The 19,275-nt window shown below is 62.3% G+C and overlaps 1 protein-coding gene and 1 long non-coding RNA gene across 8 annotated transcripts; one reads left to right on the top strand and one right to left on the bottom strand.

The window, feature by feature from the left end:
• Positions 1-2,087: 2,087 nt before the first annotated feature.
• TNNI1 (troponin I1, slow skeletal type) lies at positions 2,088-18,212 on the top strand. Of its 7 annotated transcripts, none has more exons than XM_067729879.1 (9): positions 5,986-6,042; positions 9,493-9,526; positions 11,937-11,978; positions 12,912-12,941; positions 13,175-13,306; positions 14,833-14,922; positions 16,543-16,719; positions 16,927-17,036; positions 17,882-18,212. In XM_067729879.1, exons 4-8 carry the CDS (start codon positions 12,939-12,941, stop codon positions 17,032-17,034), a joined length of 510 nt encoding a protein of 169 aa, XP_067585980.1. In that variant the 5' UTR covers positions 5,986-6,042; positions 9,493-9,526; positions 11,937-11,978; positions 12,912-12,938; the 3' UTR covers positions 17,035-17,036; positions 17,882-18,212. The 7 variants fall into 7 exon arrangements, with proteins under 7 accessions (XP_067585976.1, XP_067585977.1, XP_067585980.1 ...); XM_067729878.1 differs by lacking the exon at positions 5,986-6,042 and adding an exon at positions 7,573-7,688; XM_067729880.1 differs by lacking the exon at positions 12,912-12,941.
• On the bottom strand, positions 11,414-16,545 carry LOC137220180 (uncharacterized). The gene is made up of 2 exons (XR_010941522.1): positions 15,761-16,545; positions 11,414-11,783 (listed from the first exon to the last, which is right to left on the bottom strand). It is a non-coding gene; the product is annotated as an uncharacterized lncRNA (long non-coding RNA).
• Positions 18,213-19,275: the final 1,063 nt, after the last annotated feature.

The raw sequence follows: 19,275 nt of genomic DNA, 5'->3' as shown, positions 1-19,275 counted from the left end.
AGCATCTGTGGCTCCAGGAGCTGCGAGAAGAGGGTGTGTGGAGGCGGGGAGGCTGAGAGGAGGCCACAAAGGGCGGGCGAGCCCCCTGCGGGGTTTCCGTTTCATCCTGAGGCCACGGCTGGAGGAACTGGGGACGGGACCGTGTCCTCATTTTAGGAGGGTGGTTCAGGTGGCCGCAGGATCCCGGAGAGGCTGCAACGAAGTTGGCAAAGTGGGGTGGCTGAGCAGAGACGGCAGAGGGCAGATGGGGGACTCCAGGCAGGGAGCAGGGCAGAGCTCGGAGCTCCGCTGACCGTGGGGCGGGGGCGGGGATGGCCCTCAGGTTTCTGGTCTGGCGCCTGGGCGTGGCTATGCCATTTTCTGTGCCGTGGTGACCAGAGGAGGGGCAGGGGCCGAGGGGACGTGTGGAATGGCCGCTGGGCACAGGGGCCTCACCTCGGGGCCCCCGGGCAGGAGACAGAGGTTTAGTGCCAGGGAGGCTGGAACTCTGTCTCCACTGACTCACCCTCCCCTCTTAGCCCTGGGACTAAGTTCGTCCCTCTGACGAAGACGAAAATCATTTCTGGGAAGAAGGACCAGAGTGAAAGCGGTGAGGGGGGTGTCAGGGCACCCAACAGCACCCTCTAGGCCCGGCGTCAGTGGGGCAGGGCCCCAGGCTTGCTACGGAACCCCAGGCCTGGGTCAGTGCCTGGGGTGCAGGGGGCCTCCCACAGGTATGATGAAGGAATCAATGAGCGAACGATGGTGGGGAGTGTGGGCGCCCCCAGAGCTCAGGCTTTGGAGAGTCGGGGGCAAAGGCAGGCGATGGGTCAGGGCAGTTCTCGGCTGGGCTGTCTGTGCCCGGCTCATGGGCTCTGTGGCGGGTGGCAGGCGGGCAGCACAGGCTGAAGTCCAGACCTCCAGCCCCGGGGTTGAGTCTGCCGGGGGGTGAGGTTGGGGTTGCCGACTTGGTTTACCTACAGGGATTCTTCAAGTGTGGTCCCCAGACCTGCAGCTCTAGTAATATCACCGAGACCTTGTTAGAAATGCAAACTTCCAGGCTCCACCCCGGATCTGATGAATCAGGAGCTCTGGGCCACGGACCCCACATCTGCATTGACCAAGCCCTGCAGGAGTTCTGATGCCCTCAGTCCACGGGGCCAGCGGAGGCCTGGGCTGCTGCACACCACGCTGTGTCCTGAGGGGACAGATATAGGTTAGGAGCCCCATCCCTGGGGAGGGGGCGGGATGGAGGGAGTTGGGTATGGGGAGGTGACATGGGGGGTGCGGGCTCTGGAGGAGAGAGTGAGGAATACTGACGTCCAGCTGAGCAGGGACTCACCCCCCATCTCCCGGCCCGTCACCGGCCCCCCAGACCTCCCGGGAGGGGAGGGAAGGGCCCCTTCTCAGGCGTCTCAGCACCGAAAACTGTCTAAAGCAAACCTCCTACGATTTGGTAGGAAGAGAACCAGTGGGTAATTCGGAACATCACTTGTGGTTTTCGTGCGGGAATGAATTATACGGGGCTTGGGAGCCCAGGGCTGGTCCGCTGCGGCCAGCACGCTGGCTGGGGACAACACGTTAAGGCAGTGACGGTGACTCCTGTCTATCGCCAGACATCGCAGGGCGGGGCTGGCGAGGGAGCACAGAGGCCTGGGCGCTGGTCTCAGCTCTGCTTCCGCTGCGCTAAGGGGCCTTAAGGGAGCTGCTCAACCATCCTGGGCCCCGTCTCGTCATCGCAGCCCCTGCCTCAGGCCGTTCCTGGGGGGCTGCCACGAGAACATCCCGGCTGACGTTTGTTAAGCGTTTGCGAGGCCCTCTGTACAGACGGCCTCATTAAGCCTTGCAGGGACCCCCGAGGTGGGCGCTTTACCCCCGTTTCCCAGGTAAGGAAACGAGGTGCAGACGCTACCCTGATGGGCATCTATGTGAGTGGCAGAGCCGTCTGCCTCTGCGCTGCGCGTCTACTCACTGCGTCTCCAGTGCCTTGGGGGGAGGCTGGTCTGCGGCAGAAAACTGAGGGGCGACTCCTTTTCGGTTCTCCGTTCCTTCTGCCTCACCTCCTCTGAGCTGGCCCTGGGCCGGCGGGTGGGCTCAAGACAGGGGTGGGGGTGGGTGGAGGAGCCAGGAGGGGCTTGCGGGCTGTCCCTGAGGGGCCCCTGGCAGCAGGGAGGCAGGTGGGCCGGGCCTCGGCCCCTGCTAAGCTGGGCTCCTCCGCCTTGCAGACCACAGCCCGGCTGACGGGTGTCGGCCATTGAGGGGGGGGCCATGGCCCCCACCCACGGCCCCACCAAGCTTTGCTCCCCTGGTCAGACACTTCCTTCCTCACCTTGTGGCCTCCCACCCTGGGGGACAAGAGCGACACTGGAAGCCCGTGGACCGAGGCTGCACCCCCTGTGGGTCACCTCCCTCCCCCCGCCCTCCCGAGTGGCCCCTCCCCCTGGTCCTCAGCCCTTTGGTCTGACAGTTGGGCCGCCAAGTCACAGATCTGAGAGGACCCCGGTCACACAGGCCCGGCTTCTGGTCGTGGCTGCCGCCGACTCCCCCCGGACTTTAAAAAGAGGCCCAGGGGAGGCTGCCAACCTCACCCCGAGGATGCCAGGCCCGGCCTGGTCACCGTACATGGTGAATCCAGTTTATGGATGAGGAAGCAGGGGTTCGGAGGACCCCGTGCAGCTGGGTTTTAGGGTGCGGTGTGGACGGCCTGCAGCTGCGGGTGGGGTGAATGTTGGGGGGGGGAGCTGAGGCCCGCCGCCTACCCCGGGCCCAAGCAGGGGTTGATGAGGCTGGAGTAGGCACAGGATAAGCTCTGTTTCAGCATCTCACACAAAACAGCACAAAATGGATTTCTAGAGGGCAAGGGGCCGCCTCGGGGGACCAACAGAGGGACGAGGTTCTAGGGGTCAGGACTGGGGCTGCGGTGTAGACGCGTGGATTTCTCACCTTACGGAACAACCGGGCAGGCCTGAGAGGGGCCGAAACGCTGGGTACTGGGCGCAGGGTGGGGGGTGGGGGGGCGGGTGGGGTGCTCCATCCACAGGGAGGGGTCTGTGGGCCGTGGAGTCGGTCAGGTCACAGTGCCAGGGTTAGAGGAGGCGGTGCTTGGGTCAGAATTGGGCTAGAGTTCAGGTCCGGAAGTGACCGGCTTGGGGGCAGTGTGACAGGAGCCTGGGGCTGGGGGTTGGAAGGCCTGGCCCCCGCCATGCAGCCTCTTTTCTCTGGGCCGCTGTCCGTCTCGGGCACAGTGACCGGGCTAGACGGTCTTCCATCCTACGATCCTCTCGGAGGTACCAGAGCTGGCCAGGGGAGGCCAGGCCCTGCGGGGGAGCTGGATTCTGGCTGGGAACGTGGGAAGTCACTGGGCCTGGGTAGGCTCTGCTGTCCGAGCTCCCCGAGCCCGCCTGAACCGTGACCACGGGCCCTGCCCAGCATCCCAGAGGGTATTCATTTCCTATTTCCAAAGCCGCACAAATTTAGTGTCTCACATTTCTGGAGGCCAGCAGCCCGAAGTCATTCTCACTGGGTGAAAGATAAGGCGTTGCCGGGCTGCTCCCTCTGGAGACTCCGAGTGAGAATCTGTTTCCTGCCCGCCTGGGCTGCGGCCCCTTCCCGCTCACACCAGCATCCTCCCTTCTCTGGCCTCGGCCTCTTCTGTCGTCCCCTACCGCTGACCCTGACGCTCATGCTTCGTCTCCTAAGGACCCGTGTGGCTAAGTGGGGCCCCCGTGGACGATCCAGGAGAATCTCCCCGACTCAAGCTCCTTATTTAAGCAGATTTGCCAAGTCCCTCTTGCCTAGAAGGTGACATAGCCCCGTTTTCATTAGGACATGACATTATGGTTTTTTTGGGGGGCGGGTGGCGCATTGTTCAGCCGGCCACGGGGAATGCTGCCTGCGCCTCTCCAGGCCACGGACCCTGATTCTGGCTCTGTGTCTGGGGAGGCGCGTCTGTACCAGACTCGGCCTCCTAGCCCCGGGGACAGCTCCTGTCCGCAGGCAGGATGGGAGGGATTGACCTGGCCCCTGGGCAGATGAGCTCTGAGGTGGGGGGACCTTTTGAGGACAATTTTAAGCAAGCGCAGGGGACAGGCTGCAGAGGCACTGGGACAGACAGCGGGGTCTTGGGGCTGCTACTTCCAGCGGGGGGGCCTCACAGCTGGGTGTGGGCAGCCTGCAGCCGGAGATCGCGGGCCTGTGGGTGGGCTCCGGGGCCTCTGCGCCCACCCCACACAGAGGAGCAGGTGCCAGGGCAACAGGGCCTAACAGCCCCATGTTTGAAGGCCATCTCTGGGCAGAGAGCAGGAGAGGCCCGGGAGAGGTGGGTGGGCGTGAGGGCACGGGCTTCCTTCCCTCCGTGGCTGAGCGGGGCTGCAGGCCCGTGTGGGTCTGAGGGTGGAGGCAGGTGGGGTGAGGGAGGTGTGGGCGGAGTCAGGACACGGGGGCCTGGGACAGGGGTCCCCATGCAGCCTGAGGATGAATCGAACCCCGCCGAGGCCACGGTTCCTGGTGGTCCCTGCGGAGGGGAGTGTCCGCTGGGGGGTTCCCAGTCACCATGTCTTTCTGAGATCATCTGCTCGCCTACTTTTTAGGTCCTTTTGCCCCTATTTCACTCTTCTATTTGTCAATCTGTTCTCTTCGTTTTTCCTTTTCAAAGAGCGGGATACTCCACGCAGAAGATTCATTTTGGTTTTGCACATATTAAGGTTTTGTAGGAAAGTTATTGCAAACGTTATAAACCTAGTAAACCAATGCAATTAACTCCCACAGACTCATCCCCAGCCCCCTGATTCCTTCTCTGATCCCCAGCTGCTCCTCCGGTTTCCATCCCAGCCCCTCCACCTGGGATCCTGTACTGCCCCCCAGCACCCCCCGCCCCCCATAGAACCTCCCAGAGCCCGTTCCCCCTCCCTGGCAGCCTTCTTGCATGGAGGCTTCCCAAAGGTGACCTGACCAATGCCAAATCACAGCAACTTCTGCTGGCCCAGAGGCAGGCGCCTCTACCCCTCCCTGGCACTTGGGTATGTCCCCTGAGGACAGCCCTGTCCACGAGCTCTGTTCCCACCAGCCTGACACTTGGCTAGAGCTCCCCAGCCTCTTGCTGCTGACAAGGCCTTTCCTGGCCTCCGAGAGGGGTCAGCGTCCTGCCTGTCCTGTCCCAGCCTGGGCTCCCGGCCCATGAGATGACCAACAATAATAGCGGCTGGATTAACATAGCAGGCATTGTCTTCCTCTGACCATAGGGTGGGTATTAGGTGTTCATCCCTCATCCTAAAAATAGCCAGTGAACAGGTGCGGCCCCTGCACACCAGCCCCCCGGATGCTGTTGGCATGTGGCCGGTGACAGAGGGTGGGTCAGGGGACAGAGGGAGTTAGTTTCACCAAGTTCCAGGCATGGGGTGCGGGGCGCCGTTTGGAACCGGGGAAACCCACCAGGAGAGGGTGCAGAGCATCTGCGGACCCTCAGACGCCACGAGCTTGAAGGTCAGCTCAGCCCCAGGACCCTCACTGGACCCCCTCAGCACTGTTTACGTCACCCCCAGGTCCAGGCGTCTCCCTGGCGCACGTGTACCAGAGCCTCAGAAGATGCCCGAATGTCAAGCCTTTTGCCCTCCTGGAGCCTGGGCTGTGGGGCCTGGTTCCCGCATTCCCTTGCGAGAGATGCAGGGCCAGCGAGCCGGCCCCCCTTCCCCCGGGCCTCCCGGTGCCCTGGCGCCATCCCTGCTGGGAGCCCCATCCAGTCTGCTATCCAGTCCCCTTTTCCGGGGCTGCCATCTCCTAGGTGGTGGCCGCTGTGTGCAGAGGCGCCGTGCCCTCCTGAGCCGGGCACACGTGTGTCTTCAAGCCCGCCGGCTGCTGTGCATGCTGCCATGTCCCCTTCGTGAGGTGTGTGTGTGGTGGGCGGGGGGTGGGGGGGGAGCGGGGAGGCGGGAGGGGCTGCGTCTGTTCTATTTTTACCCGCCAGTTGCTGTGGGCCGTAGTTTTCATAGCTTCCCCTCCACTTGTCCCCTACAGTCTGCAGTCAACCGCAAGGCGAGACCATCTCACCCCCGGAGACCCAGGAAGGTGAGTGTCCACCGCCCGGGCAGTGGAGCTGGGGCTCCGGACTCAGGAGCAAGTGAGGGCTCGGATGGCGAAGAAGATGGTCTTGCCTGTGCCACTGGGTTTGTTGGTGGACGGTCCTAAGACAGTCCCACAGCATTCAGTCCCGTAGGGCGGCCTCTGCCCTGCAAGACTGTGGCTGGAGGTGAGGCCCCTGCCCGTTCGGAGCCGTGAACAGGATTTTGCAGGCTGTCCAGGGAGCCCCCGGCAGAGCCTCGAGGATCGTTTTCACACTGCAGCCCAGCCGTCCCAGGAGGGAGAGGGGCGCATTGGGGACCAGAGGGGGCAGAGGGGCTGCATTTGGAAGTTGAGGGGGAGCTTGGTGAGCAGTGCAGGGGGCGACGCCCGGGTCAGAGGAGAAGGAGGGAGCAGGGGCAGGACTTGGGGGCTGGAAGGCTGCACATACGCCCGCGCCACCGACCAAGTCCTGCCTCTTTGTTCTTTGTCTTTGACAACTCGCTTGGCGCCCTTTGCTGTCTGCACAGTGGACAGAGCAGGTGCGGGCAGAGCGCCAGCCAGCCTCCTGGCTCTGGCGCAGAAGGGGGGCTCTTGGGGGAAGGCAGGGGGGACCGCACTGGGATGGGAGCTCGAGAGCCTGTGAGCACATCAGTGAGGACCCGAGGCGGGGGTGGGGCGGTGGAGGGGGAGGGTGTCGGGCGGGGTGGGCTCTCTAACGGGGGGCGGGGCCAGGAGACTGTCCCCAGCAGCTGTGGGCGGGCTTTCCTGTTCAGAGCTCAGGGCGCTGGGGGGTCCACAACTGCAGCCTTGGGAGCACAAGCCTTGTCAGCAGTCAGTCAGGGAGGACCGGGATGCCCTTGAACTGAGGTCCAAGATGGGGGTGCGGGCGAGCAGGCGGAGGAACACAAGCCTGAGTAGCAATTTGTGGTCCCTTCCCTGCTCACACGCAGTCACGTACACACTCACGCTTACATCCCTGCTCACACGCAGTCACGTACACACTCACGCTTACATCCCTGCTCACACGCAGTCACGTACACACTCACATCCCTGCTCACACGCAGTCACGTACACACTCACATCCCTGCTCACACGCAGTCACGTACACACGCTTACATCCCTGCTCACACGCAGTCACGTACACACGCTTACATCCCTGCTCACACGCAGTCACGTACACACTCACGCTTACATCCCTGCTCACACGCAGTCACGTACACACTCACGCTTACATCCCTGCTCACACGCAGTCACGTACACACGCTTACATCCCTGCTCACACACAGTCACGTACACACTCACGCTTACACACACAGGCCCACACACAGCCTCAGTCTCGGTCTCACGGCCTGGCTGGCCTGTCCCACCCATGGGGCCTGGGGGAGGGCAGCCCAGGGACCCCCACCTCCCACTGTGGGTCCCGTTATCTCCCTCTTGCTGTTGGGGGCCGGGAGCGCGGCTCTCCCACCCTCTGAGCTGCCCACTCCATCCTGAGTTCTTATCTTGTCTCTGCTTGTCTTCCAGGGGACCTGTCGAGGGGTCCCGTCTGGTGGGTGTCAGCGCAAGGCTGGGACCCCTTGGCCTGGTGATTGTCAGCGGGCGGGCCGGGGGCGGGCCCGGAGCTCGGCAGGACGCCTGGCCTGGCTGGACAGGTAGCGGCTGTCTAGGGGGCATGGACACGGCCTGAGGCCCCACCCCCCACCCCCCAGCCCCGCCCCCGACCGAGGACGAGCACGTCCCTCCGCAGTGAGATCTGTGTCCCCGGGGACCGTGCTGCGGGGGCTGGGGGTGGGGAGGGCTCTTCCCCAGCTGCCCTTCCTCTCTGGACCTCCTCGGTGTCTTCAGAGGAGTGCGGCCCTAGAATAAACAGCTGGCGATAAAATCTAATTGCAGCCAAGCATCTCGGGAATGTGTGGACTGTTTCTACTCCCCTCTGTGCCCCAGGGTGACAGCTGAAGCTCTGGGTCACACTCCCTCCACCGGGCCTCGCCCTCCCCCCACCCCCGAGGCAGCGGCAGATGGGGCGTGGTTAAGGCTTTCGGATGGGAGATTCAGGCGGGGTGGCTGAGCCCCACCCAGGCTTCCAGCAGGAGGGGAAAGGGTGGCGTCGAGGCAGAGGCGGAGGCGGCTCTGGAGGAGGTGATGGTGGCCACTTTGCACGTGTCCTTCAGGGTCAACCTGCCCCTACCCACACCAGGCTCTGGACCAGATCCAAACCCCTGGCCCTGTGCTCAGCTCTCCCCTGGCTCCACCCCCTCCCTGATCCTTCACTTCATAACCCAGCTCGGGCTCCCAACCCCTGCCCGCACACCGGCTCCCACCCCAGCCGTGCCCCTCCCTCCCCGTGTCGTTGGCACAGTGCCCACCCCCTGCACTGGAATGCTGTCCAGCCCGGGCCAGAGGGTGGTCAGGCCTGGCTGTGGAGCATCCCCCTCTACGGCTCGAGGACCTCCTCCTCCGTCTGAGCCCCAGACTCTCTGACTAAAAGGGGTCCCAGGGTCACACAGGTCAGGGGGCTTCATACTGTGCTCCACGGGCGCAGGACCTCACGGAGGGGCATGGGGTCCTGGGCTAACGCCCCTTTCACCAGGGCCAGTCGCTCTATTGATTGGACTTGCTTTGAACAAACGGTTCAGGACCAAATATTAAATGGAAAACAAGTTCTCTAACCCCTGATTTTGCAGAGGGAAAAGCTGGCCCGGGGAGGGTTAGGGTGAAGACCAGAGTGGGACACGGGGTTTTGCCCTGACTCCTGGCCTGACCCCCCTCAGGGCCCCTCACGGACCTGTCCCAGCCCATCACCATCCCCGTGAATGGCGCCTCCTGGCGGTGTGCCGTGTGGTGGCTTCCTGTGGCCTGCACTCACTGTTCCAGACCCTGCCCTCTCAGACCTTCATGACCACCCACTGCCCACAGGACAGCCTGCCTCACCCTGTCATTCGAGGCCCCGTGAGCGAGCACCCACCCCCCCCAACTCCAAACGCGTTTTCTGTGTATCCCATTCTGTTCCCCACAGGTGTCGGCAAATGTTTTCTGGAAAGGGCCAGCTAGGAAATAGTTTAGGCTTTGCAGGTTACATAAGGTTCTGTCCATAGTCTTCTTTGCTTTACCATCTTTTAAGCGAACAGTCCAGTCCTGGCCTGTGAGCTGTAGTCTGCAGATCCTGGTCCTACGCACCTGCCCAGCAGAACCACTTTTGATCCTCATCTTGTTTCTTTGCCTTTGTAAGGTTTCTCTCCCCTGTGAATGAGTGAGTAAATGAATGGAGAGAAAAGAGTAAACGGACAAGTATTTACCCCATCCTGACCCACTGGAAGGCGATACGTCTGATTTCTCCTTTCTGCTATCGGACCTTCTTTCCCAGGCTGGGCGGCTGACACAGCCCCACGGCCCAGCCAGGTCGGGGTGAGGGCAGGAACTGTAACTCTCCCTCATCCATGGTTCCTTCTGCCCCAGGTGCCGCCCCACCGCCGCCATGCCGGAAGTGTAAGTAGTATTGCCTCCCCCCTCCCCGCCCCCCCCCCGCCCCGCCCCGGGGCCCACCTCCCCGCCCCCCTGACCCCGCCCCGGGGCCCACCTCCCCGCCCCGGGGCCCAGGAAGGCATGCGCTGTTGCTGCAGATTTCAGACCATCTGTTCGGTCCCTGAAGCAGTTCCCCGGGAGACCAGATCCTAAAACAGGCACAGTTCCGAGAGCCGGGGTCCCCAGGGTCCACGTGTCCTCCCAGGCTTTGGGCAGAACTGGCTCTCAGTTTGTTGCTGGAAGACCCTCTTGGCCTGTGTCTCAGAGTTTGTTTGCACTGATCAAATGGATGGATCACAAGCCCCAGGCCATGATTTAACGTTACCCAGTAGATGAACAAGCTTTGGGGAGGTACCTACTCGCCCGGGAAGGAAGTTTTCACAGCCTGGGACCCCACCTTGAGGGTTCCATCCTCCCCAGTGTACAGTGGCTCGTGTCTCCCAAAAGGGCCCCCAGTAGCTCACAGGGCCTGAGGGTTTCTGTTCTATTCTGCGTGTGCTCGAACTGGCCCCCCTGCACGACGTCTGTCTGCTTTCTTTCTGGTGTGCTGTCACCGCGCCCCTCCCCCAGCCTGTCCACACGGTCTGCTGTCGCACGGATGCTTATGCACTGTTCATACTCACTCTGTCTTCTGCTCTCCCCCCCCCCCCCGCCCACCCTGGCCTTCCTGTTATGGATGCCTGCAGCGAGGTAAGACTGGGGGTGTCTCTGTCCTGGCGGACGTTAGACAGGTGGCGGTAGGGTGGGCATTTGAGGAGAGAGAGCTTGGGTCAAGGTCTGGGGAGGGGTGCTCAGCGGCTGAGCAAATTCCCTGGAGAATATAAACCTTGGGGGAAGATTCTGGACTTGGGGCTCCTCAAGGTCCAGGGAGGGGGCACCCCAGTGCATCACGTCCCTGGAAGGTGGTCCTGGGGCTGGGACCAGACAGAGGCGGTGCGACTCTGCACCCATGCTGACCACCGAGCAGTTCTCCCTCACCGGGTCTGAGAGCGCGTCCAGCTCTGGGGGGCCGTCCTGTCCTTGCAGATCGACATTGGAAAGGTGGGAGGGAATCATCCGTGGGTTATTCCAGCCCCGCCCACCACCGGACACGGAGGGAGGAGCAACAGGATTCTTGCCCTCCCCTCGGGTCTTAGCCCTGCCCCTGATGCAGCCCAGGTCTGTTTAGACTGCTGAGGACACACACAGCCTGCGTCCCGCCTCGCCCGGGGTGGGGACTGCAGCTGGGCAGCTGTGGACTCAGGACTGGCAGGCTGGGAGTCAGCAGCACATATGGAGGGGACACTCGGCAGAGATTCTGTTTTTCCATAGTCGTGTGAATCTCTAAGTTTCACTGAGGCTCATATGAAAGTGAGTCCCTGGTGACTGATGGGCAACGAGGTGGCCAAAATCTCCCCCGGTTGGTGGGGAGATGGTGAGACATCTCCGTGGGTGCATGACAGTGTAAACCGCGGCTGGTGAGGCACATAGCAACAGGCCATTCCCTCGCAACCACGCGGACCGGACACACAGCAAAACCGTTGGCTTTCGGAGAGGAAAAGACAGAGCACCCTGAATAGCTGGATTAGAAGCAGGTTCCAGGCACGAGAGCCCCTTCGTTTTCTCCCACAGGGACGGCTCAAAGCTGATTGCTTCTTCTTTACGCACAAGAATGGCAAACCCAAGCTGTGGCCGGGGCTCCGCAGAGTAGCTGCAGGTGGGGGATGGGGGGCGTTCACCAGTAGCTCGAGAACTGACCGCCTGTGTCCAGGAGGAGACAGGAGCCCTCGGAGTTAGGGATGGAGCAGACCCCTCTCGCTTCCCTGGGGGACGCTGCCACGGGGCCAAGACCTATTAGGACGTATCTAGTCAGCAAGAGATGTCAAGCATGTTTAATAAGAAGAGAAAATATTGTCTGCATAACTGAGAGCAACTTACATGGATTGTGTTGACATCAAGAAGAGTTTTGACGTCTAAAGAGATGGAGCGTCTTTACTGAGGGAACTCAGGGCTTACTCCTCTGGTGACACAACGTTGCCCCAGCGCGCCAGGCCGCGTGCCTCCGGCACGCTGTTCGAAGCCGGTGCTCACCCACCATCTCATTCTGTCTGTAGTCCCTCTGTGGACCGGGTAAGGTGGGTCTCAGCATCCTGACTCACAGATGAGGAAGGGGGTGCCCAGACCCTGTGACCCACGCAGTGTCTTGCAGGATTCAGCCCCTCGGTCAGGGAGCTGAGTCTCTGAATCTGAGGGGTGCAATCACAAGATGAGCTTTTAAGGGACCCTGAGGTGAGGATTCTGGGTTAGGATGGTGACAGGCTGGCGCTCATCCCGGCCTGGTCCAGATATCTGGTTCTATAGCCTCCACCTCACCCATCTCTCCTCCTCTTTCTCCTCAGAGAAAACCCAAGATTACTGCCTCCCGCAAACTCCTGCTGAAGGTGAGCAGGGTCCTGGCTCTGGGGAGGTGTCCGGGGAGGTAGAGGGGTGCAGTGCACCTCTCCGGGGGAGGGTCATGGGAGGTCAAAGAGGAGGGAGACCAGAGTGGGGAGGAGGTGGGGGATGAGGAGAAGGGATGGAGGACGAGAGGGGATGGAGGAGGAGGGGATGGAGGAGGAGAGGGGATGGAGGAGGAGGGGATGGAGGATGAGAGGGGTTGGAGGAGGAGGGGATGGAGGACGGGGGGGAAGGAGGAAGAGGGGATGGAGGACGAGAGGGGATGGAGGACGAGAGGGGATGGAGGAGGGGATGGAGGACGAGAGGGGATGGAGGAGGAGGGGAAGGAGGAGGAGGAGATGGAGGAGGAGGGGATGGAGGAGGAGGGGATGGAGGAGGAGAGGGGATGGAGGAGGAGAGGGGATGGAGGAGGAGAGGGGATGGAGGAGGAGAGGGGATGGAGGAGGAGGGGATGGAGGACGGGGGGGAAGGAGGAAGAGGGGATGGAGGACGAGAGGGGATGGAGGACGAGAGGGGATGGAGGAGGGGATGGAGGACGAGAGGGGATGGAGGAGGAGGGGAAGGAGGAGGAGGAGATGGAGGAGGAGGGGATGGAGGAGGAGGGGATGGAGGAGGAGAGGGGATGGAGGAGGAGAGGGGATGGAGGAGGAGAGGGGATGGAGGAGGAGAGGGGATGGAGGAGGAGGGGATGGAGGAGGAGGGGAAGGAGGAGGAGGGGAAGGAGGATGAGAGGGGATGGAGGAGGACGCGGCAGAGGGAGTCTGGCCAGAGCCCGGAGCCTGTGGTCAGAGGGTGGGAACCTGGAATTCTGGTCCTGGCACCTTCCCAGGGCTTGGCAGGAGGCGGGGCCATGTTCAGGGTGGGACCTTGGTGGGGGCAGAGGGCTTGCTTTATTTTGGTAAGAGATTCTTTCTTAGGAGCTCTGGGGCCCAAAAAAATGAGAAATGGTAAGAGGAAGATTGAAGGACAGTACGGTCCGGTCCGGGGTCCAAGAACGCGGGTGCTGGTGTGTGGTCCCCCGGGCTTTGGCGTCACGTGGCCGCGCACACACTCCCACTCTTGGCGGCTGCCTGGGCGGGGCCTCGTCCGGGGCCGGGCTGGCGGTCGGGGGCCCGCCTCCCCTTCAGGCCCCGCTGCCGTGGGGGGCCCGGGCCGCGCTCACCGGGCGTGTCCTGCGCAGAGCCTGATGCTGGCCAAGGCCAAGGAGTGCTGGGAGCAAGAGCACGAGGCGCGGGAGGCCGAGAAGAGTCGCTACCTGGCCGAGCGCATCCCCGCGCTGCAGACCCGAGGCCTGTCGCTCAGCGCCCTGCAGGTGGGCATGGGAGAGGGGCTCCCGAAGCGGCGCGCAGCCCCGCGGCAGGGGCTCAGACTGGCTTGGCCCCAAGCTCTCTCATTAGTCTTCACAACCCCGTGGGGCGGGGGCGGGCTGGGGTGGGGCGTTGGGTCCCATTTTACGAGCGGGAAGGGAGCCTCAGCAGGGAGGAGGGTCTTGCTTGCGGGGGGTGGGGTGGGGGGGCTGAGCAGGGTCCAGGTCGCGTATCGGAGCAGCGTGACGGTGCAGAGCGGAGAGCTGGCCAACGCTTGGGAGGGCCCACTTCTCCAGACCTGCCCGTAACATTGATAAGAGTTTAAACACCAGTGACTGCAGAGTGAAGGGCCCGGAAGGAGATACAGATCTCCTTTGACTTACCATGAGGTTAAGTCCCAAGAAACCCATCGTCAGGTGAAACTGTCGTAGGTCCAAAGTGCACTGTCTACGCCTCACCCAGCGCACATCACAGCTCACCTGGCCCAGCTTAACCGTGTGAGGACCCCACTCACGGTAGCTGAAATTTGGGCGAAATCAGCTAACAGAAAAGCCTATTTTACAATAAAGAGTTGAATATCTCATGTAATTTACTGACGATGAAAAAGCAGATGGTTGTCTGGTACATAATGGTTTTACGTATGTGGGTGGCCACCCTCACGAGCGTGGGGCTGCCTGGGAGCTGGGGCTGCACTGCCCAGCACCGAACATCACTAGCCTGGGCAGGATTAAAATTCAAAATTCCAAGGATGGTTTCTACTGAATTTGTATTGCTTTCTCACCATCATAAAGGCAAAAAAGATCATAAGCTGAGCCATCGTAAGTCAGGGACCATTTTTTTAAAGACATTTATTTAATTATTTTGTCTGTGCCAGGTCTTAGTTGTGGCATGCGGACTTCTTAGTTGTGGCATGCATGTGGGATCTAGCTCCCCGACCAGGGATGGAACCCAGGCCCCCTGCATTGGGAGCTCGGAGTCTTACCCACTGGACCACCAGGGAAGTCCCACCATTTGTAGACCAACATGTCACCGACGGTTACCTCCAGGTGGTAACCTATGTTATTACTGCCTGGTGGTAATAATTCCTATTTTATTATTAATTAAATAATAATAATAATTATCACTAATTATTCCTATTTTATTATTATTAGTATTTTTTTGTTTGTTTAGGCTGCACCGTGCGGCATGCGGGGTCTTAGTTCCATCGAACCCATGTCCCCTGTATTGGGAGCACAGAGTCTTAATCACTGGACCGCTAGGGAAGTCCCCTTATTTTATTATTTTTGCTTAATATATAATTTTCAAAATTTCTACAATTAACTTACATTCTTTTTATCATAAGAAAACTTTTTAGTGATAAGTACATTCGGAAAGGACTTCCATTCAGAGCGAAGGGGTCTATCAGCCCCTTCCACAGCTCAGGTCTTGCCGTGGTGGAGGAGGGGCCGGGCACCCGGCTGGGAGGTGGAAAAGGGGGGCTGGGGGCTGAGCGGCTCCCTCATCTCCCTTCCTGACTCCCCTGCTTCCCCAGGACCTGTGCCGGGACCTGCACGCCAAGGTGGAGGTGGTGGATGAGGAGAGATATGACATCGAGGCCAAATGCCTACACAACACCAGGGAGGTGAGCCGGGGCTGGGGGGTGGCAACACCAGGGAGGTGAGCCGGGGCTGCGGGGGTGGCAACACCAGGGAGGTGAGCCGGGGCTGGGGCGCGGCAACACCAGGGAGGTGAGCCGGGGCTGGGGCGCGGCAACACCAGGGAGGTGAGCCGGGGCTGGGGGGTGGCAACACCAGGGAGGTGAGCCGGGGCTGGGGGGTGGCAACACCAGGGAGGTGAGCCGGGGCTGCGGGGTGGCAACACCAGGGAGGTGAGCTGGGGCTGGGGGGCGGCAACACCAGGGAGGTGAGCCGGGGCTGGGGGGCGGCAACACCAGGGAGGTGAGCCGGGGCTGGGGCGCGGCAACACCAGGGAGGTGAGCCGGGGCTGGGGGGTGGCAACACCAGGGAGGTGAGCCGGGGCTGCGGGGTGGCAACACCAGGGAGGTGAGCCGGGGCTGGGGGGTGGCAACACCAGGGAGGTGAGCCGGGGCTGGGGGGTGGCAGGGGCACAGCTGGAGCAGGCTGGCTGGCTGGGACAGGGTGGTGTGTGAGAAGGTGGGCGCAGCCAGTGCAGGTCAGGTGGGTGGCGGGTGACGTCTGGGGATGTCGGGTGGGCACTGACGTGGCAGTTGTGGACCAGGTCCCCCTCCCACTACCGGGTCTGGGGAGTGGCACTTAGGAAGCTCTGGTCCCTGCACTCCATCCCCCAGGGCTGGAGTTGGGCAGAGAGAAGGTGATGCTTTTCACACAGATGAAAAGCACAGACTTCATCCAACCTATAAGGTGGGCTCTTCAGTGGAAGAGAAGCCACCCCTTTTATTCACCTACACAAATAATCACAGCCTGTTAATAACACCTTACCTTGCAAATGGCTTTCATTTGCATTGTCCCTTTGATCCTCCCTGCACGCCTGTGGACGAAGTGGGTGCTTTTATCTGCACCTGACAGATGAGGACACAGGTTCAGAGAGGCTGAGAAACTCGGCCCAGGTCACACAGCAAGTGGACCTGGGATGGGCCTGGCCTCGGACCCTCACTCCAGTCACTCAGCACTCCCTCGGCATGGGGCGCGGGGCGTCAGCTCCACCCAGACCCAGCTCTGGTGCGGTGGGCAGAATGCGGAGGGCAGGGCTCCTGCTGCTGGAGTGGGCGCCTGTTCCAGCAGAGGGGTGGGGAGGGACTAGAGCCACTTCCCTCCTTCCCACTCCTCCCCAGCAGGAATGACGGTCTGTGGGTTCAGGGATCCCCCCAGAATTTCCTCCTGAGGTTGCACCCTGGAAATCCCCCAGGGGGCTCGGACATGGGGTTTATCCATCCTGCTGGACCAGGGCTGTGCCCTCAATGACCTGCTCTGAAGGCTCACTGGGAAGGGACTGGTTAGAAGCGGGAATAAGAGGAAGTGGCCCGTCCCACTGCAAACAGGGCTTCCGAATGACACTTCTGTCTCTTCCCTGCATGGCCGCCACGGCTAACCGAGTTCCCTCTCGGAGTCCCACTCACCCCTGTACCAATTGAATAGGATAGAACGAAGGTGGCTGTTTGCAAGGTGACAGTGGGTCTGGGCGTCCCCGAGGGCCTGGCCTGGAGCCTGGAGAAGTGGGGCCTGGCTGGGGCCCGGAGCCCTGAGCTGCCCCCTCCCCGCAGATCAAGGACCTGAAGCTCAAGGTGCTGGACCTGCGCGGGAAGTTCAAGCGCCCCCCACTGCGGCGCGTCCGCGTCTCGGCCGACGCCATGCTGCGCGCCCTGCTGGGCTCCAAGCACAAGGTGTCCATGGACCTGCGCGCCAACCTCAAGTCTGTGAAAAAGGAGGACACGGAGAAGGTGAGCCCCCGACCTCACCCGACACGGCCTCGGCCAGCCCTGCACCCCCCACATGAGCCCCGCCAGCTGGCAGCACGTTCCAGGACCCCTGTTCTGGGAGGAGGGCTGGGATGTCCCCCCTCTTAGGGGAGGCTGACTTCCCATCACCCAGCCGCTCCCGCGCGGGGAGGGCCTGGTGCTAGGTGTCCCCTGTGTGGCCGCCCACAGGAGCGGCCTGTGGAGGTGGGCGACTGGAGGAAGAACGTGGAGGCCATGTCCGGGATGGAGGGCCGCAAGAAGATGTTCGATGCTGCTAAGTCCCCGACCTCCCAGTAGAGGTAGGCGGAGCCAGCTCCCCGCTCCCAGGCCCCAGCTGACAGGGCCGCAGGGACGCCAGGACGGCGGCTGGCGGGCTGGGCAGGGTGGGCGGGGAAGAGGAGCCCTGAGGTGGCTCAGTCCTGGTCCCCCGAGACCGTAGGCACATCCTTCCTGCTTCGGGGGCCTTCACTCCCTCACCTGCAGCATGGGGTTGCGTCAGCTCCGTGATCCCCCAGGTGTATCGCCTGGGGCGCAGATGATCTGGCCCCTCCCAGGCCTGCTGGATCCGAGCCTCTGGGGTGGAATCAGCCCCTGGGTGACTCTGATGCCAGAGCTTAGAACTCCTGGATTCCATGACCCCCGGGGCCTTCCAGCTCTGACTTTCCAAAAGTCTAAAGCACTTTTAACTGCTTCCTGGGGAATCCTGCAAAGTGCCCAGCACTGGTCGGGGGGCTTCCATTCAGAGGAGACAAGGCCACCCACTCTCCGAGGAAGCTGCTGGAGAAAGCAGAACGTTAGGACACGTGAAGCCCTCTGTGGGCGTGCGGAGGGCACACGCAACAGGGCAGGGTCTGTCCGACAGCCCTGTCCGTCTGAGAAGCCTCCTGGAGGGGCAAGCTCTCCGAGGATGTGATGGGGTTGCAGGTGCAGGAGGGCGTGTCAGGGGCTGATGGTGCAACCAGAGCTCAGAGGTGGGGATTAGCCACGCGTGGGAGGATGCCCAGGCGGACAGGTGCGAGGAGCCCCGTGGGGAGGAGGGTGGGGAGAGCTGAGGCTCGTAGGAGCTCCTGTGGACAGCAGTCCAGCCTGGGTGCCGGGGTGAGAAGGGCTGGGAACTGAGGGCTGCTGCCTCTCTGTCCCGCAGGCAGCTGGCCAAACTGTGCTCCGGGTGCCCTGCCTGCTCCTTCCTGCAGCCCCGCCCACCGGCCTCTCAGCATACCCCCCTGCACTGCAGAGCGCGTCCCCTGTTCCCACGTCTCCCCTCCAGCCTGAGCGCCTTCCGGCGGGACTGGGATTAACAGACACAGAGGGGAGGAATGGCAGCGTCTGAAGACGTCGCCTGGCTGGCGGGTGGGCTCCCTGGGGCTCCAGCCGCTGTGGGGCAACCAGGCCTCGAGGAGGCATGCACCCTCCACTCTGTATGTCAAGCGCCCGCGGGCATCACAGCCTCTCCATTAAAACCAGTGTCCTGCTCACTTCTGCAGCTCTGGCTGTAAACACCTGGGAGAGGGGGAAGGCAGGGAGCCTGTGAGGGAGGCTGTGCTGGGCTTCAGGCAGCAGCTCGGGGCAGCATGGAGGGCCACCTGCTCAGGTCCTCCTGGTCCCCCTGCCATCTGGTCCGGTGACACCACACAGCACAGCCTGACCGCCAGGGTGCTCAGCTCAGCCCAGCCTGACCTGCGGCTGTCAGGGGGCCCCTCCATTCCCAGCCCCTGGCCCTGCTGCTCTCACGGGGCCGTTCCCCCGGCTCCCCTCTCCCGGGTGCCCTGGTGTGCCTGACCCTCGGGGTGAGCAGTCAGGTCAGTGTCCTGGCCCAGCCAGGGGGATGCCCTGCAGTTCCACCCCGGCCACCAGGCAGCTCCTTGTTCACGCCTGCCCTGGGCTCTCCCATCGGGTCCTGGGCCAGCCCTGTCCACCTGCATCCACCCTCCCTGACTGTCTTTCCTTCACACTCCTGACGGACCATGTCCCCCAGGACTGATTCTGTCCCAAGGTGTGGCAGTCAGTTGTCTGTCCTCCAGGTCAGGTCCTTTCTCCATCCCGCTGACATCTGGGCCAAAGCCCGGTGAGGGGTGCAAGTCTGCTGGGGTGGAATGGGGGGCCTGGGGGCACCCCTCCACACACACGGAGGGCAGCGGCTCCCGTGGAGCAGAGACCAACGTCTGGGCCAGAGAGGCTTTTCCGGGCAGTGTCGTGTGACTCCTGAGATATGCCTACGAGGAAGCAGCTGGTCCCCGGCCCGGCCCTTGGCTTTTTGGCCGCCCGGCACTGGCCCCAGGAGAGGCTGGGCTGTGTGAAGAGCCCTCCAGCTGCCTGTGAGTCCCTGTTCTGCCCTCTGCTCCCAGTGCATTATCCACCATAAATGCCAGAAGCTGGGAGCAAAGTGCAGCACCAGGGGCCCCTGGGCCGGGGTCTGGCTCCCGGCCACGCAGCCGCCAGCCCCTGAAGGACCAGCAACCCGAGATGTGCTGGGGGAAGAGCAGTCTGCCTGGGTCCTTGCTGCAAACAGCTCAGTGGGCGGAGAGGTGGACGTGCTCA

Source organism: Pseudorca crassidens, chromosome 2 (genome assembly GCF_039906515.1).
Source record: "Pseudorca crassidens isolate mPseCra1 chromosome 2, mPseCra1.hap1, whole genome shotgun sequence".
Taxonomy (NCBI): Eukaryota; Metazoa; Chordata; class Mammalia; order Artiodactyla; family Delphinidae; genus Pseudorca; species Pseudorca crassidens.
The sequence above is the reverse complement of the archived record's forward strand: the minus strand, read 5'-3'. Positions and strand labels throughout refer to the sequence as shown.